At 36.6% G+C, this 16439-nt stretch overlaps 2 protein-coding genes and 1 long non-coding RNA gene across 4 annotated transcripts; 1 reads left to right on the forward strand and 2 right to left on the reverse strand.

Annotated features, from left to right (window-relative positions):
• Positions 1–5508: 5508 nt before the first annotated feature.
• LOC309498940 lies at positions 5509–6588 on the reverse strand. Its single transcript, XR_014206073.1, has 2 exons — positions 6003–6588; positions 5509–5964 (listed from the first exon to the last, which is right to left on the reverse strand). It is a non-coding gene; the product is annotated as an uncharacterized lncRNA (long non-coding RNA).
• Positions 6589–10255: 3667 nt separating this feature from the next.
• On the forward strand, positions 10256–13328 carry casp22 (caspase 22, apoptosis-related cysteine peptidase). The gene is made up of 7 exons (XM_082169911.1): positions 10256–10389; positions 10759–11079; positions 11330–11346; positions 11488–11596; positions 11832–12321; positions 12432–12588; positions 12863–13328. The coding sequence occupies exons 1-7, from the start codon at positions 10383–10385 to the stop codon at positions 12878–12880; spliced, it is 1119 nt and encodes a 372-aa protein (XP_082026037.1). The 5' UTR covers positions 10256–10382; the 3' UTR covers positions 12881–13328.
• Positions 13149–15924, reverse strand: tnfsf10l4 (tumor necrosis factor (ligand) superfamily, member 10 like 4). Of its 2 annotated transcripts, none has more exons than XM_082169914.1 (5): positions 15640–15924; positions 15379–15510; positions 15208–15253; positions 13997–14083; positions 13149–13743 (listed from the first exon to the last, which is right to left on the reverse strand). In XM_082169914.1, exons 1-5 carry the CDS (start codon positions 15811–15813, stop codon positions 13340–13342), a joined length of 843 nt encoding a protein of 280 aa, XP_082026040.1. In that variant the 5' UTR covers positions 15814–15924; the 3' UTR covers positions 13149–13339. The 2 variants fall into 2 exon arrangements, with proteins under 2 accessions (XP_082026040.1, XP_082026039.1); XM_082169913.1 differs by having other exon boundaries at positions 13149–13746.
• Positions 15925–16439: the final 515 nt, after the last annotated feature.

Consider the following 16439-nt stretch of genomic DNA (forward strand, 5'->3'; position numbering starts at 1 on the left):
TCTCGAGATGTGATTTTTAACTTCAGATTAAAAACAACGCTCATGATGGGACACAAAAAACAGGACAAGACCTGGCACAATGGCCAAATACATTTGTCTGAATGGGTATCAGTGCTTAAAAGGCATTGAATTTGAAGACCGCTTTTTACAGTAAAAAAAAGTGTATGGGTAAACTACAGCAGCAGGTTTTATTTTATGCAGCAACAAAGAAATGCTTAGAAAAACAAAGCTCACAGGAAAAGGCATACATTGACTGCAACATAAGTTTTTAAAGGTTACAAAGTTTATAAGTTCACCCAAAAATGAAAATCATTTACACATTGACAGCTACGCAAATTGTGACATGAATCATGAACAGACATGAACCCTTTATACGCTGAACAGACTTAATTTAGGCTTTTATTCACATATAAACATTCATCAAGGCACACATCAATTGTGGTAAACGGAAGCTATAAGCATGTTCGCTTGACGTGCCAGAACCAATGAGGTTCATTCTCGTTTTATGCAGCACGTTTGAGCTTCCGCAAGAACCAATGAGGTTCGTTCTCTTGTGTGACAGCACCTTTGTTTTATGATCTCTTTATGAACTTTGTGAAGCATCAAAGTGGTAGTTGCGTAGCTGCCAATGGAGGGACACAAATTGCTCAGATTTGATTAAAAATATATTTATTTTTGTTCCGAAGATGGTCAAAAGCCTCATTGGTTTGCAAGGACATGATGGCGAGTAAATTAAGATAGAATTTTAGGGTGAACTAACTAATAACCCTTTAATATTTCGTTGGTTCTCTCATTTTTGGATGTGTTCATAATTTCTTTGTACGACATCCTGGCCAAAAATTATATCCGCACAATTTGGTATACATGTGTTATCACAAATAAAACAATTGACTCAAAGCACAACTACGCATATGCTTATAAAACCTTTACACATTTTCAGTCATTTTGAATAAAGGGTGAAGATGCCAATTTTCCTAGGCTGGATATCACTTCAGTTGTGGCCACTATAGCCTATGTTTTCTAAAGCAGTGATTCCCAATCCTTGAAGTGACATTAATAACCATTTTGTCACTTAGAGGTATTGTAGGGTTGTTTCTGACGCGTGAGATCCAAATAAGAAACGTTCCCATTCAGCCCACCTCTTTTATCAACTTTATCACAAAGCTCGCAAAGCTTAAATTCAGAGTTCCGATGCACAAGCACAGTAAATCCCACAAGCTTTCTTCCACCTGCTCATGTCCTGAGATGGTAAAAAAAAAATTCACCTGACTTCTCTTACTCTCTGGCTACCTGTGTACAAAATTTTTTATTACAACAAACGTTAAAAAATGGCTCAGAAGGACCTGGCTGCAGCCTGCAGATGGGGGCGGGGCTGAACGCGTCGCCCTGCCCCATACCTGGCTACTCCGATTGGTTCAATCGCCTTTAGGCATACATATGGTAGAAAATGTGTTCGTAGTTGTAGGAAGGAGAATGTCATTTAAAAAACTGGAAAAGCTGTGCAGTTTCAGAAAGCATTAAAATGCACAATGTAACTAACTCGCAATGGCCCTCATTTATCATTCTTGCGTAGAAACGGGCGTATATGTTGGCGTAAGATTATGCTTACACTCCTCTCATCGCCTGATTTATGAAGCTGTGCGTACCTTTGAAATCCAGGTGTACGCAATACCTGCCCTTGATAAATGCCGCGGCTGAAAACGATCGTCATTAGAATAACACGCCCCTATATATTCAAGTCTCCGCTTCCCCCACGCCCTCATTTTACGCCATGGACACACGGAAGACGGCAAAGAAGAGAAACTTCTTTGAGAAAGAGAAAGCGAAACCAGGGAAGTGGAAAGAAACAAAATTGATTTCTAGATTTTTATTATTAATGACACTTATTGTTATTTAGAAGAAGAATGTCGTTATTATTATTATTTGTATTATTAGGCTATTATTATTTAAAAGAAGAATGTCATTTTTATTATTTTGTCAGTCTGAATAATTTTGTTGGTCATTGAAAGCCTTTCATTACTGAAGCCAGTCCGTGCACACCTGCCGGGCCTAACCCTGGCCTAACCATCGTTTCAAAGAATAGTACAACGGCGAGCGCGTCGAGTATAAACGCCTCGTCCGTTTGGGGAGGTGCGCGCGCAGTCTGTGGAGACTCGCGCTGCGGAGCCAGGCGAAAGTATTTAACAAGGCTTGAAACGTCAGGTAAAGCGCACAGGCTCGCAACTGAAGGAATACATATGCCTACAAATCAAATGCTTTGGTAAAGTCACACAACTTAAACATTGAAGTCCATGTTGCACAAAAATAAACACTGAAGTTTATAATTAGCCTACTATGTTGTTTTTTTTTTTTTTTTTACAGTGGGTCATAATATATCATATCTTTTAGTTTGTCAGTGCGTTTTGTGGTGTTAGGAATTGTTTTTCTGCGCATTCCCGCACTCAAAACGTGCGTACACCACCTCCTGAGCTGGCGTAGGATTTGAGCGTGCCGTACGCCAACGTTCATATTGATAAATCTCAAAGTCACCGTGGTTTTGGGTGTACGCCAGGTGTACGCTGGGAATTTGGTGTACGCACTTTTGATAAATGAGGGCCAATGTCCCTGAAATTATTGTTTTGCTAAATTAAGCTGGGCTGCGTTTCCCGACAACATTGTCTCTTAGCGCGCTACGAAGATACACTCTAAAAAGTTTAACTATTATTTACCAAAAAATTTTGGTGAAACATTTTTACACTCAAACATTTTTTGTAAATTTTAAAGCTGTGAAATCAATTAAATATACTGTATGAATTGAGTAAATGCAAATTAAAAAAAGCATGCTTTCGCTGGCCTTTAAAAGAGCTCTTTAATTAAATTAATAATATAACAATATAATTAAAAATCTAACAACAATCATGACAATTTTATTCTTTGCATGAAAACACTTGAATTAGCCTAACTGAACACTGTCTGGGTGTATTAAAACTTCAGAATTATATTCATATAGACCTGCAACAGTGAAGGTAAAGCTAAGAGTGGTCCAGACCAACCTTCCGAACGTATGACTTACAGAAAGGTGTACTTAACTAAGAACGTTTCGGGAAACACGTATTAACGATAAGGTACAGCTTAAGGTGTAACTTAAGAACGACGTAGTGTCAAGAAGGTTTCGGGAAACGCAGCCCTGGGGCCGTATGTAGGCCTATAAAGCCACTCAGAGTCAAATTTTAGTCTTAAGTCTGTAAAAATTCTAAGAATTACATAATTTTACTCTTATTCCTAAACTTAAGAATAAGTGTGATTCATAAAGGTTCCTAAGTGTCAAGACTAGGTCTCAGCTCCTAAATTATTTAAAAGTGCTGCAGGTCTCCTAACCTAGTTAGGAGTAACAAGATGGCCACACACTTTTCAACGGAAATATGATGTAGGCTACTGGAGTTAAATGATGACGGAGTTGATCAAACGATAAAAGTTTGATAATCAAGGAATTCTTTTTGAAACTAACCTTTAAGACATTTTAAGACAATGAAATGAAATGAAAGTAAGAATACATTTTTGTCGACTGGAAGAATGCAGCAGTGCACCGGTGATGACTTGAGCTCATCATTTTACAGTATGCAGGGTCTGAAACAGCACTATTGTGACACTGACAACAGTAGTGGCCAAAAGTGATGTAGGGTTTTTTATGTTCTTTTTTAAATGACCCTACAAGTTTGCTTGAACCATCAAATTATAAGGAAAATATTTTTCCATTATATATTTTATATATTTTAAAATATGAAGTAAGAACAAAACACTAAACTTAGTGAAGGTATTTATCACAGGTTAGGGTTAGGGTTAGGGTTATCACAGCAGATTTACATTGATTACAGGAAAATAACACAACAAAGTTAGTTTAGGCTGTGCAGCTCTAGAAGAAAATAGTGTCATTGTCCAACTTAAGTAGGTTCAGTGTTGATTCATTTCCATTGTAAAAATCATTAGTTATATATTTACTGTATATATTTTTCTATACAGCCACTCTGGAGAAAACAGTGATGTCATCGTCCAGCTCAGTTTAGTTCTCAAATAATAGTGTCAACGCAGGCAGATCAATAATATTGTTGAATATTAAGTGACAAAAAAGGGCAAACTCCAGCTACAGGTTTTAGGAAAAGTAAAAAGCTCACAGGAGAAAAAAAAACATACATTGTCTGCAACATAGTCATTTATTAATATTTAAATGTTATCTCTTGTTTTTTCATGTGTTCATAATTTCTTTGTATGACAGCCTGGCTAAAAATTATGTCTGTACAATTTGGAATGTTTGTGTTATCACAAATAAACAATTGACTCTAGGCACAACTACACAATACGCTTACAAAATCTTTAACACATTTTAATACTATTTGAATAAAGGGTGAATCTGACAATTTTCCTTTGCCTCACTTTTCCACAGGGGACTCCACAGCATCAATACTAATTTGTGATAATTTTGCACAATGCAAAAAAATAATAATTTTTAAATATTAAAGTTTCAGTGTCTTAATTAAATGATTTTATTATAATACATTAAATGATTGGTGCCATGCTGCAGTGACCTCACCCTTGCAGGCTCACAATTGGCTTATTCAGTGGTTGAGGTGAGGGCAGCCATTTTGGGTTGACATCATTGTAGTCCTTAGTTTGCAGCACTTAAGTCCCACTTCAGTCAGCACTTAAGAATCAGTCCTAGACTTTACTGAAAGTTGCTTTTAGCTTCTTTATAAAAGTCTCCTACTCTTAGAGAAGTCCTACTTTTTACTAAGAATTTTTTGACACTTAAGTCAAAGCTTAAGACTATTCTTAGGAGTAATTCTTAGAAGTTGTATATATACGGGCCCTGGGAATTTTTGTGCAAAAAGTGGCTCCTAGCGGCCAAATTCTAAGAAAATTCTCAGAGTCATGACGTTTTCTTAGAATTTCCCCTAAAAGTGACACGAAAATCCCAGTTAATATAAAAGCTATTCCTCAAGATTCCTAGCGCTTAAAAGGGCTCCTAAGGCGAGATCTGCTAAGAGCAGGGAAGAGGACTTTTAGTGGCTTAGGAGTTCCCATAAGCAGCTGCACAAAATGGCCAACAGAGGAGGCAGGAGAGATGTCCTGCAAACACTGGATGACAGGGAATTATTGAGACGCTACAGATTGGATCAGCCAGCAATCACAGACATTGATAAAAGCTGAGCCGTGTTACCCTCGTTAAGACCACACTGAGTTGTAACGTTGCAATTTCTACTTCATTAAGGACAGCCCCTTGAGATAGGCCATCTTGTTTTCAATAGGGTCCATATGGGAGTGAAAGTACAAAATATGCCAGCTAGGATATTAATATGAGCAAATAAGACATGAATCATTATTTGAACAGGGTGTAATGAGCTTAAGTTTTCACATATTTTAGATTCTAATGTTAGGCTATAACCCCTACAGCTTACTATTCATTTTCCAGATATTTTCTTGAATGTGAAATATTATTTACAATTACAGTCTGCATAAGATTAGAGTGTATAATTATGTTTATTGATTTGAGGGTACATCCTTTGCTCATTATCACCAAAAGTTCATTTTCATCAAACTTGTAGGATCAACCAATCACGGCTTTTGAAATGATGACTCATACCTAGCAACGGGGTCAACCACACCTCCTCACTAAGATAGGATTTTCCATCCATTCCTTGCTCAGAGTTCACTGAAAATGTTCTGGAATCACTTCTAAGCTAAAACTCCTGGCAAGGAATTTTTAGGTTAAGTTAGGAGCTCTCTGAGAGGATTCTCAGAATCTTTAGGGATACGGGCCCTGGGCCCGTATGTATAAAACTTCTAAGAAATGCTCTTAAGAATAGTCTTAAGCTTTGACTTAAGTGTCAGAAAATACTTAGTAAAGAGTAGGAGTTTTCTAAGAGTAGGAGACTTTTATAAAGCAGCTAAAAGCAACTTTCAGTAAAGTATAAGACTGATTCTTAAGTGCTGACTGAAGTGGGACTTAAGTGCTGTGAACTAAGGACTACAGTGATGTCAACCCAAAATGGCCGCCCTCAACCACTGAATCAGCCAATAGTGAGCCTGCAAGGGTGAGGTCACTGCAGCATGACACCAATCATTTAATTTTATTATAATAAAATCATTTAATTAAGACACTTTAATATTTAAATTTATTAAAAAAAAAAAAAATGCTTTGCAACTCCTCATTTACAATTATGCAAACATGAGTTCCATCAATGGATCCAACAACTTAGGAAAGCCTGAAATACTCATTTAAGTGGCTTTATTTTGCTGCGAGATTTGCAAAGTCAATGAACTGCCATACAGTAGTGGCCAAAAGTGAGGCAAAGGAAAATTGTCAGATTCACCCTTTATTCAAATAGGGTTACAAATGTGTTAAAGATTTTGTACGCGTTTTGTGTAGTTGTGCTTAGAGTCAATTGTTTATTTGTGATAACACACTGAAACATGCCAAATTGTACAGACATAATTTTTAGCCAGGCTGTCAAACAAATGAACAAGAGAGGACAATGAAATATTAATAACTGACTATGTTGCAGACAATGTATGATTTTATGATTTTTTTTCTCCTGTGAGCTTTTTTTTTTTTTTTTTTTAACCTGTAGCTGTAGTTAACCCTTTTTTCAACGATATTATTGATCTGCCAGCATTGACACCATTGTCTCTGAACTGAACTGAGCTGAACGATGTACATCACTGTTTTCTGCAGAGCGACTGTATAATAATGAAAGGGGTGGTGTGGCGCAATGGATAAGACACATGCCTTTGGTGTGAGAGACCCGGGTTCGAATCCACTGTGAGACACCAATGTGTCCCTGAGCAAGACACTTAACCCCTAGTTGCTCCAGAGGCGTGCGACCTCTGACATATATATAGCAATTGTAAGTCGCTTTGTATAAAAGCGTCAGCTAAATGAATAAATGTAAAATGTAAATGTAAATAATGAACTAAATAGATAACTAATGACTAATGATCTTTTACAATGGAAATGAATCATCATCGAACTTACTTAAGCTGCACAATGGCACTATGTTCTTCTAGAGCTGCTGTACAGCCCAAACTAACTTTGTTGCATTATTTTCCTGCTATCACTTTAAAGCTGCTTTGAAACACTGTGTAGGCCCTATTGTAAAAAGCGACTTGACTTGAAATAATTTTGTCAGATAAATATCTTCACTAAGTTAAAAGCACTGCTGCTTTTTTCCAGTCAGCAACAATGTAATTATTACTTTCCTTTAATTTCATTGCTATAAAATTTCTTAAAAGTCAGTTCGAAAAAGGATCCCTTGATGATCAAACTTTTATTGTTTGATCAACTCCGTCATCATTTACTGTAACTCCAATACATCATATTTTCATTGAAAAGTGCGTGGCCGCCTCCTCTCTGCTGCAATCTTGTTACTCCTAACTAGGTTACGAGACCTCTTCAGCTCTCTTAAGTAATTTAGGAGCTGAGACCTAGTCTTGACACTTAGGAACCTTTATGAATCACACTTATTCTTAAGTCTAGGAATAAAAGTAAAATGACGTCATTCTTAGAATTTTGAGAGACTTAAGACTAAAATTTTACTCTGAGTGGCTTTATACATACGGCCCCTGGTCTTTAGGCTAACGCACTAACGGCCTCACAACATTTCAAAAAACAAATTGGTTGTTGAATCAGTTGTTGTTGAACGAAAGTCTTACGGGTTTGGAACGACATGAGGGTGAGTAATTAATAACAGAATTTTCATTTTTGGGTGAAAATCCCTTTCCCTTTCATTAAAAAGATCAAATGAAAGAATCTATTATTGACATGTTTATATTTTGATTGTAATGAAACATTGGTTGTTCAATCAAAATGAATCAGTTTCAGGTGTGGACAAAATTTGATTGGAAAACATCACATTTCGACTCATTTTTATCTCAAATTGTGAAGACAGTGTGTTGTGTTTTGACCTACACCAAGGCCCCATCCCAAATGGCACACTTCATAGCCTATGCACTTTCGGTCTTGTGGACTTACAATGGCTGCCGCATTCGTGTGTCCGTTAAGTCCACGAGTCTGTAGGGTGTCCCATTTGTCATTTTAAGTTTCAGCAGGGATCGCGAGTGTTTAGAGTGCCATTTGGGACAGGGCCCAACTAAGAGTGTGGGGGCGGGGTGACATTTAGCCCCACCCCAGGTGCAGCCGGCCCCAATCTGCAGGCTGCAGGCAGGAGCACTTGGCTCTTACAACTCTTTTGACCCAATTGTCCACAAAAATATTCAAATACCCCCTTATAGGTTTCCACTCTGCTGTAATGCTGTAAAATTTTGTTTTCAATTTATTTTAATTTACAGAAGTTATGTGTCAATTAATTAAAAGTTAATATAATAATAAAAAATTAAAAAGATTAAAAATTCCAGGGCCCGTATTCATAAAGAATCTTAATGCAAAGAGTAGCTCCTAGTGACAAAATTCTAAGAAAATTCTTAGAAATGTGGGCGTTTACTCTTAAAATTAAAGAAAAAATCCTAGTAAAGAAAAAAGTAATTCAGAAAGTATCTTAACCCTTAAAAGAGATCTTAAGGTCAAAATTGTTAGGAGCACGGACGAGGACTTTTAAGAGGCTTAAGAGTTTCTTTAGCAGAGGAGAAAATGGCAGAAAGACGAAGAGGGAGAAGAAATGTGTTGCAGACAATGAATAACAGTGAGTTAATAAGACGCTATAGATTAGATCGTGCAGGGATCATGTTTGTGACTGATCTACAGGGGTGGTGGTGGCGCAATGGATAAGACACATGCCTTTGGTGTGAGAGACCCGGGTTCGAATCCACTGTAAGACACCAATGTGTCCCTGAGCAAGACACTTAACCCCTAGTTGCTCCAGAGGCGTGCGACCTCTGACATATATAGCAATTGTAAGTCGCTTTGGATAAAAGCGTCAGCTAAATGAATAAATGTAAATGTAACGCGCTAACATCTCCAGCGCAGAAGCGCCAGAAATGAAAGTAATCACTACATTAAATAGACATGCCAGCAATCAGTGTAATTGGCTTAGAATGATAAAAATTGTTCCACTCTTTCCAATCAAATACCTTATAGGAAATTAACAGCATGGTAAATTAAAAAAAAAGGATTTATATACACATATATAATGTGTGTGTGTGTGAGAGAGAACGGTCAAATAGGAAAAATTACGCATGTAATTTCAAAGTGAAGGCTTAGAATAGACCCTATACTTAAAATCACTTTTTTTTTTTTTTTGGACAACCAACCAATCACAGTCTTCAAAAGATTGTGTCATACATAGCAACGGGGTCAACCCCGCCTCCTTACTAAGATGAAAGTTTTTGTCTTTTCCTTACTCAGAGTTGCTCTTAGATCGGTCCCGAATCGCTTTTAAGCTAAGACTCCTACGTAAAAGTTTTTAAGCTAAATTAAGAGTTTTCTTTATGAATACGGGCCCAGAAGTTTTAAGAGCTAAATGTTCTACACAGATCCCACTCTTTTTAACCAGTAGCCTACATTTACATGACTTCTCTAGTCATTTGTGATATACTGGATAAGGATTTTTACAAACATTTTACTCTAATAACTTAATAAAAAATGATTTTCAATACTTTAATACCAAATTTAACAAATATTTGATTGCAATTTCTCTCCAAGATATTTTAGCGCTTGCTAAAAAAAAAAAAAAAAGGCTATATATATTGTTTAAAAAATGGTGATGGCGACCTCTCATTAACAAACAAAGTGTAGGCTATATGCCATGTAAGTAAGAGATTGGGGCCGTTCACACAGAATGCGTTTTTCCATTTCACTCTGCTATTTTTCCATTACTTTTTCTACATAAACACTTGGTCTGTTGCGCTCGTCTCTCGTGTCTTTTGCAGCATCTCGCGCATAACATGATGCTTAAGCTTATTACTTTGTTTTCTGTTATAGTGTCTGTTTGTATTCGATTGGAATGCGATATGCAACTGCAGTCGCTCATGGACTGGGCAAGTGTTTACTGTCCATTTATTATGTATAAACTGACTGTTTGTTCTTTACTATTGTGAAGCGTCCCTGACCTTGGGGAAGGCGCTATATAAATTAAACATATTATTATTATCATTATCATAATTAAAGTCCCTGGTAATGCATATTATGGTAATGCGCATTAACCTGTGAAATAGGTTAACTAGTAAAAAAATAAATTAAAAAATAAACACACACACTCTTAGGCCTAAAATGTAGGTTATATTTGTAGCCTATAGGACTCCTCCTCGAATAGTTCCATCCGCCTCTTCGATCTACACCCACGTATGGCTTTTTGCCCACAGCAACCGTTTTCACGACTTACTGTCGCTACTCCTTAACAAAAGCTATCCATAAACTAGTAGGCTATTAATACGACACATTTTTATACGACAAAATGGCAGGTAAGATTAATATGAATAATGTATGTGTGTTTGAAAACTTTATTTGTTGGTTATAGGCGTGCAATTGGTTATTTTAAAGAAATTGCTGCACAAAAATGAAATGAAAAGTGAAAGTAAAAAGACAACGAATGGTTGTCAATTAAAGAAAACTTGAAACCACTGTTTCCAATTTATGTTCAGATTTAAGGCATTTAGCAGACTACTATCCATAGCAACTGAAAATAATTGTATGCATGCTACAATATGGCATTCAGAAATTTGAGAAAACTTATATACGTTGTAGCGTACATTATGCGACAACAATCAGTCTATAATTTAATTGAATACAGCCTACATAAACATTTTACTTAACAAAGTGCTTTCCTTTAGAAAAAGTCTTAGAAACCTTTCGGATTCAACTGAGGGATGGTTTGACCGAGCCTGTTATCAAAAAATTGTTGGATGATCTTCTGGCAGAAAAAGTGCTAGGCACTGAGGAGATTGAAGAAATATTGCAGAAGACCAAAACGCGAACTGATCAAGCTCGTGATCTGATTGACTATGTGAGGAAAAAGGGGCGGAAAGCAAGTGAAATTCTGCTCAAAAGCTTGAAGATAAGAGACAATCATGTTTACGAGAGCTTAGACATAGACAGCCATTTAGCAATTCAGGAAACAGGAGCGACCTCTAGTCACATACCTATAACTGCAGGTAAGGTTTCATGAATAATTCAAAAATTATATTTAGCCTTCATTTACAAATGTTGTCATGTATCTTCTCTCTGTCCAATTTTACCATTTTAATGACGACTTTTTCATAATTTGTTTTTCTTAAAATATGTTTTATGGTCAAACTTTGTAGCCTACAATGATTATACCTATAGCCTATGAGTGGAAGCATATGGAAATATATTGAAAAATATTTAACTTTAAGATACTGACATATCTTTTTTCCCCCCTAGATAAACCAAAAACTACGGTAATGAAGTGGAGCAAGCTATGCAGCATTTTCAAATTATACATTTTCCCTTGATTAAATTTTTTTCACAAATTATAACATTTTCAGACAGATTTTATTCTTGAATGTTGGATGTGTTCTGTAACACCTCTTTTGTTCTAGACTGATGAGTACAAAATGGACAATAATCCACGTGGAATTTGCCTAATTATTAATAACGAGAACTTTGAAAACCCAGAAATCAAACGAAATGGATCCCAAAAAGATGTTGGTAGGCAGTAAATGATTTTTCATGTTTGATGTTTATGAACCACAAAACACACTTATACACATAGGCCTATCATTTTTAGAAGAGGCTTATGCACTAGGAGATGCTTATTGGTCGTGTCTTTTGTCCTCTTCATTTTCTTTCTTTCATTTGTTGTTGTAATTGATCTGGTTCAATGTATGGTTATGTATTGTATTACCTTTACCATATACTTGTCTTTCTTTTATGTATTTCTCAGATTCTCTGAAACACTTGTTTGAATATTTGGGCTTTCTGGTTGAAATCAAGAAAGATCAGACGGCATTTCAGATAAAAGATCTCATGACCGTTTACAGTAAGAAACGCCTTCATGCAGACTGCTTTGTCTGTTGCGTGTTGAGTCATGGAGATGAGACTGGTGTTGAGGGATGTGATCAGAAAATATGTCCCCTGAATGACATCACCTCCCCATTTGATGGAGACAACTGCCCTGATCTTATTGGCAAACCTAAAGTCTTCTTTATACAAGCATGTAAAGGGCATGAGATGCAGAGTAAAGTGCTGGTTGCAGATGGCTCTGCTTCTAGTCGAATCCAGAAATCTGGCAACGTATCATACAGCATTCCCAAAGATTCTGATTTTCTGATTGCCATGTCCACAGTGCAGGGATATGTGTCGATTCGTGATCCATCCAGTGGATCATGGTTTATACAGTCCCTTTGCAAGCATTTAAAAGAGGGAAGTAAACGGTGAGCTATCCACTACACTGGCCTTTTTTTGCATGCAGTAATACTGTAAGGATTATTTTAAGCCTGTTGTCTGGGTTTATATGTTAAATTGTTTCTTCTTTCATTTTTAGAGGCCAGGACATCTTGAGGATCCTCACTTTAGTCAATGATGAAGTGAGCCGTAAAGAGGGCTTGATTAAAACTAAAGACAATGATGAAATAGACGCAAAGATGACTCCTCAGCCCCGTTTCACTCTGAGAAAGTCTCTTGTTTTCAGAGCTCCAAAGGTCAGAACTTAATCCCGTTTTTTAAATCATAACAGACATCGATTACAGTTCTGTGCAGTGTGTTATGCTGTGTAAATTCAAAACTGAATATTGTTCCGTTGCTTCATCTTCTTAAACTATAATTCCATATGTTCAAAGTAGCAGCCTTGAGGTTTCTGTACATTGTTGTGGTGTGATATTTTTCAGTTCTATCTACAGAAGAAAATTTGCATTGAGCAACATTTAAAAAATATATATTTACAAAATCAAGCTCTCTCTTCATTCTCAATTTCAGGCTGCTGCTTATAAATAGAAGAAACCTTCATATTTCAGCTGCAGAAGAAGGACATTCCAGAGAAAATCAATGACGTGGACAGAGAGAATTTCTACAGAAATCACCTCTGCTTTCCAATATTTGTTATATGAGATTTTAAAAATGTTTTGTCATGTACCACATTTAACCATGTAAACAAAAAGAAGTGAATAGTTTTATTATTAAGTGTCAAGATAATAATAATAATAGGCCTATAACCGATGTTGCGGCGGACAAAAGCACTACACATATCAACAGGACTGAAGACTATATTCACATAATGGTCTTTTATTTACAATAAACAATCTATTAAAACTCAATTATTATTTTTTTTTAAACACCTTTATTTAACATTGATGTGGACAAAATAAACTGTTATGCATCATCTCTATATACATACATTTTTCGTGGGAATGGATATCATAAGCAATAAAGTGAATCAAAATGCTGCTGTTTCGCTTAGTTAATCATGAATGCCCCAAAGTAAGTGGCTTCCTGAGGGAAGCGCACATCGCTTATGTTCAGCACATACAGGGAGAGCCTGTCGCCTTTTTCTAAGCGGAACAGCGCCCCCTGGTGGTTGGAATAAAACTGTACACCAGAACTTACGCTCACACAGGGAGTCACTACGGCTTTTGCGAGCATCACTGGTCGTGGATAAGATGCTGTCTTCTTGTATAAGTATTGCGTAAAGTGCATACTCTGTCCTAATTGTGTTTCAAAATAAACCTGTGAGAAAACGAAGTAAATTCCGTCGTGTGGCACCACTATTTCTCCTTCGGGGCTCAAGCTCATTAACCCTTCCTGACTGAATTGGCCGTTCATGTTGTCCCACTGGATACGATCCAGTGCAGGAGTTTCGTCTGCTGAAAGTAAAGAGAAGATTAAACTTAACCACATTACATTTGTTGTAAAAAGTGATCAGTTGACTAAACTTAAAAAAGTGAGGAATCCCGCATCATGATTATAGAAACAATTAAGTTATGTAAACTTGACAATTCCACATAACTGATTTTTTTTTAGTTGACTTTAGTTGAAGTTAAGTCAGCTGATCACAGTGTTATACAATCTTGTAAAGTGTAAACAGTGGATTGTTACTCATGGGGAAGATCCTACCATTTTTCTGAAGCCTTTGGTATTGTTTAAGCTCTTGCTTTGCCCCGACATGCACAGCTGGTTTGAAAATCTCAGTGATGTTATGTTCTGTAAAATCCAAGAACATACTTTCAATTAAATTAGTCGCTATGTCTGATTTTGAGGCAATTAATGGTCAAATCTTGGAAAACACTATACAGCATCTCAAAACATCAACCTGCGCCCTTGACACACTCTCGTCACATCTTTTTTAAAACTGTGTTTAACTATTTAGAATCAGATCTCCTAGAAGTGGTAAATGCCTCTTTAGTCAAACAAAGACAAACTGAAGTCATTGCATTTGGAAACAAAGATAAAATTCTCAAGGCGAATGCATACCGTGACTCTAGAGGTCAAAAAACTAAAAAATCAAGTCAGGAATCTTGGTGTGATTTTGGAGTAGGACCTTAGCTTCAGTAGTCATGTCAAAACGATAACTAAATCAGCTGTCATCTCAAAAATATTGCAAGAAGTAGATACTTAAGTTTCCAGTCAAGAAATTTGTTCATGCTTTCATCACCAGCAGGGTGGACTATTGTAATGGACTCCTTACCGGCCTTCCCAAAAAGACCATAAGACAGTTGCACAGCTCATACAGAACGCTTCTGCCAGGATTCTGAGCAGAACCAGAAAACTGATCATATCACACCAGTCCTCAAGTCTTTACACTGGCTTCCAGTTACATTTAGAATTGACTTTAAAGTACTATTACTTGTTTATAAATCACTCAATGACCTAGGACCTCAGAACATTGCAGATATGCTCATTGAATATAAACCTAACAGAGATAACTCACATCATTAGGATCAAGTCAGTTAGAGATAACAAGGGTTCACTCAAAGCAAGGCGAGTTTACTTTTAGCTTTGTGCCACCCCTAGTAGGAACCAGCTTCGATCAGAAGTGCTCCAACAGTAGCCACATTCAAATCTAGACTCAAAACACATCTGTGCATTTACTGAAATACATTTTAAATCAATGTCTTAGTTTTTGTCTTTATATTTCTTACGCACTTGATTATTTCTTTGGCTGGTTGTGAGAAAAGAGAGTGATTTGAGGATGTACACTCAGACATGAGTGAAAAGACACCAGTACCAAGGTCGCAGGCTGGTGTAAATACATCTGTGCAACAACAGGTGTTGTATAAGCAATAATAGCAAACAATAATTTAAATAAATCAATACATTTGTTTTACCTCCAAATGTTCCCAGTACATAATTTTGTATGTCTAGCAACAGCCTCTGTTCAAAAAGAAATTTAGACTCTTAGTATATGGAACATCATATAACATGTATAATGTAATAATCTTACATGTATCCCACTCAATTTCAAAAATGTATTCATGTTTTGAAGCCGTTTTAAATACCTGCCGAGCAGTTTGTGTCAGTTCTTGATTGAACAAGTCACAACTTGCGATTCCTGCTTGATCTCCTGGTTGGGTGACATCTGTGGAAAGACAGTGGATTGGATACCCTCCGTCTCTGCCTGTTTCACGAGTCTTTTAAAGTCAAACAAACAAAACGTACTAAACAAATTATATACTGTATATATATATATAGATATAGAGATATATTAGGCCTACAACATGTTTATAAATCATAATTTAACGAAAAACGACTGAACTCACTCTGTGAATATCCTCGCAGAAGTCATAAAGAAGAAAAGCTGTGATAAACGTCTCGGTGCTTAATATTAAAGTCAAAATCAAGAAAAATATGAACTGCCTTTTTGCCTTTTTGTTTTCAGATGTGTTTTCGTCCAGCTGGCAATAATTGGGACTGGTTGGTAGGTTTGATGTCATGTTCCGACAGCGTTTTACAGAATATTCGCATGACAGAAAGAGAAAGTAGCCTTTCCTGTCGTTTCCTGAGGGAGTCAAAGGTCTTGGAGCTGTGCAGCGCTCTTCCGCATGTTAGTTGTGGAATGTGCGTAAGCGTCAATGATGCGGGGTGTTTGCGCCGTTCAAATGGGCAGTTAACCTGATTTTGTTAGTTAATATTTTTTGTTCACTGAAACTAATCGTTCTAGCAGTTCATTTTCTTGTTTAGCTATTCATGTTTTTTCTTAGCCTGTTTGTATACATTTTCACATTCATTTGAATTAAAATTTTGTGTCCTGTTTATAGGCTACCTATCATTGTAGATCCATATATTTTTTTATTTTGTATTGATTATTGAACTTATTTACAAACAGGGCTGTACTAAACGATATGAGCTTTGACGTTTCCTAACTTTTGTGCATGTCTATTCACGTGGTGAGTGCGGTGAAAAAAATATTATTTTGACGCAAAACGTCCCTTAAATAGAGGCAGCGCCTGTCGGGGAAAACTTTCTTTTGTGCTTGTTTTAAGGGCTATGACGACAGGAATTAAAAGCTTCATTGGAAAAGAGAAGGATAACATGTACAATAGATATGACATGACGAAAA

The sequence above is a fragment of the Leuciscus leuciscus genome, assembly GCF_965113295.1.
Source record: "Leuciscus leuciscus genome assembly, chromosome: 5".
Lineage (NCBI taxonomy): Eukaryota > Metazoa > Chordata > Actinopteri > Cypriniformes > Leuciscidae > Leuciscus > Leuciscus leuciscus.

Excerpts from the sequence above, each read along its gene's own strand:
- casp22 (XM_082169911.1), top strand. Across the intron at positions 11,597-11,831 it reads TGGATCCCAAAAAGATGTTG|ATTCTCTGAAACACTTGTTT; the intron begins GTAGGCAGTAAA and ends TGTATTTCTCAG. Across the intron at positions 12,322-12,431 it reads TTAAAAGAGGGAAGTAAACG|AGGCCAGGACATCTTGAGGA; the intron begins GTGAGCTATCCA and ends TTTCATTTTTAG.
- tnfsf10l4 (XM_082169913.1), bottom strand. The coding sequence starts at position 15,813 with ATGACATCAAACCTACCAACCAGTCCCAATTATTGCCAGCTGGACGAA. Across the intron at positions 15,511-15,639 it reads TCTGCGAGGATATTCACAGA|ACTCGTGAAACAGGCAGAGA; the intron begins GTGAGTTCAGTC and ends TGACTTTAAAAG. Across the intron at positions 15,254-15,378 it reads TGACACAAACTGCTCGGCAG|AGGCTGTTGCTAGACATACA; the intron begins GTATTTAAAACG and ends CTTTTTGAACAG.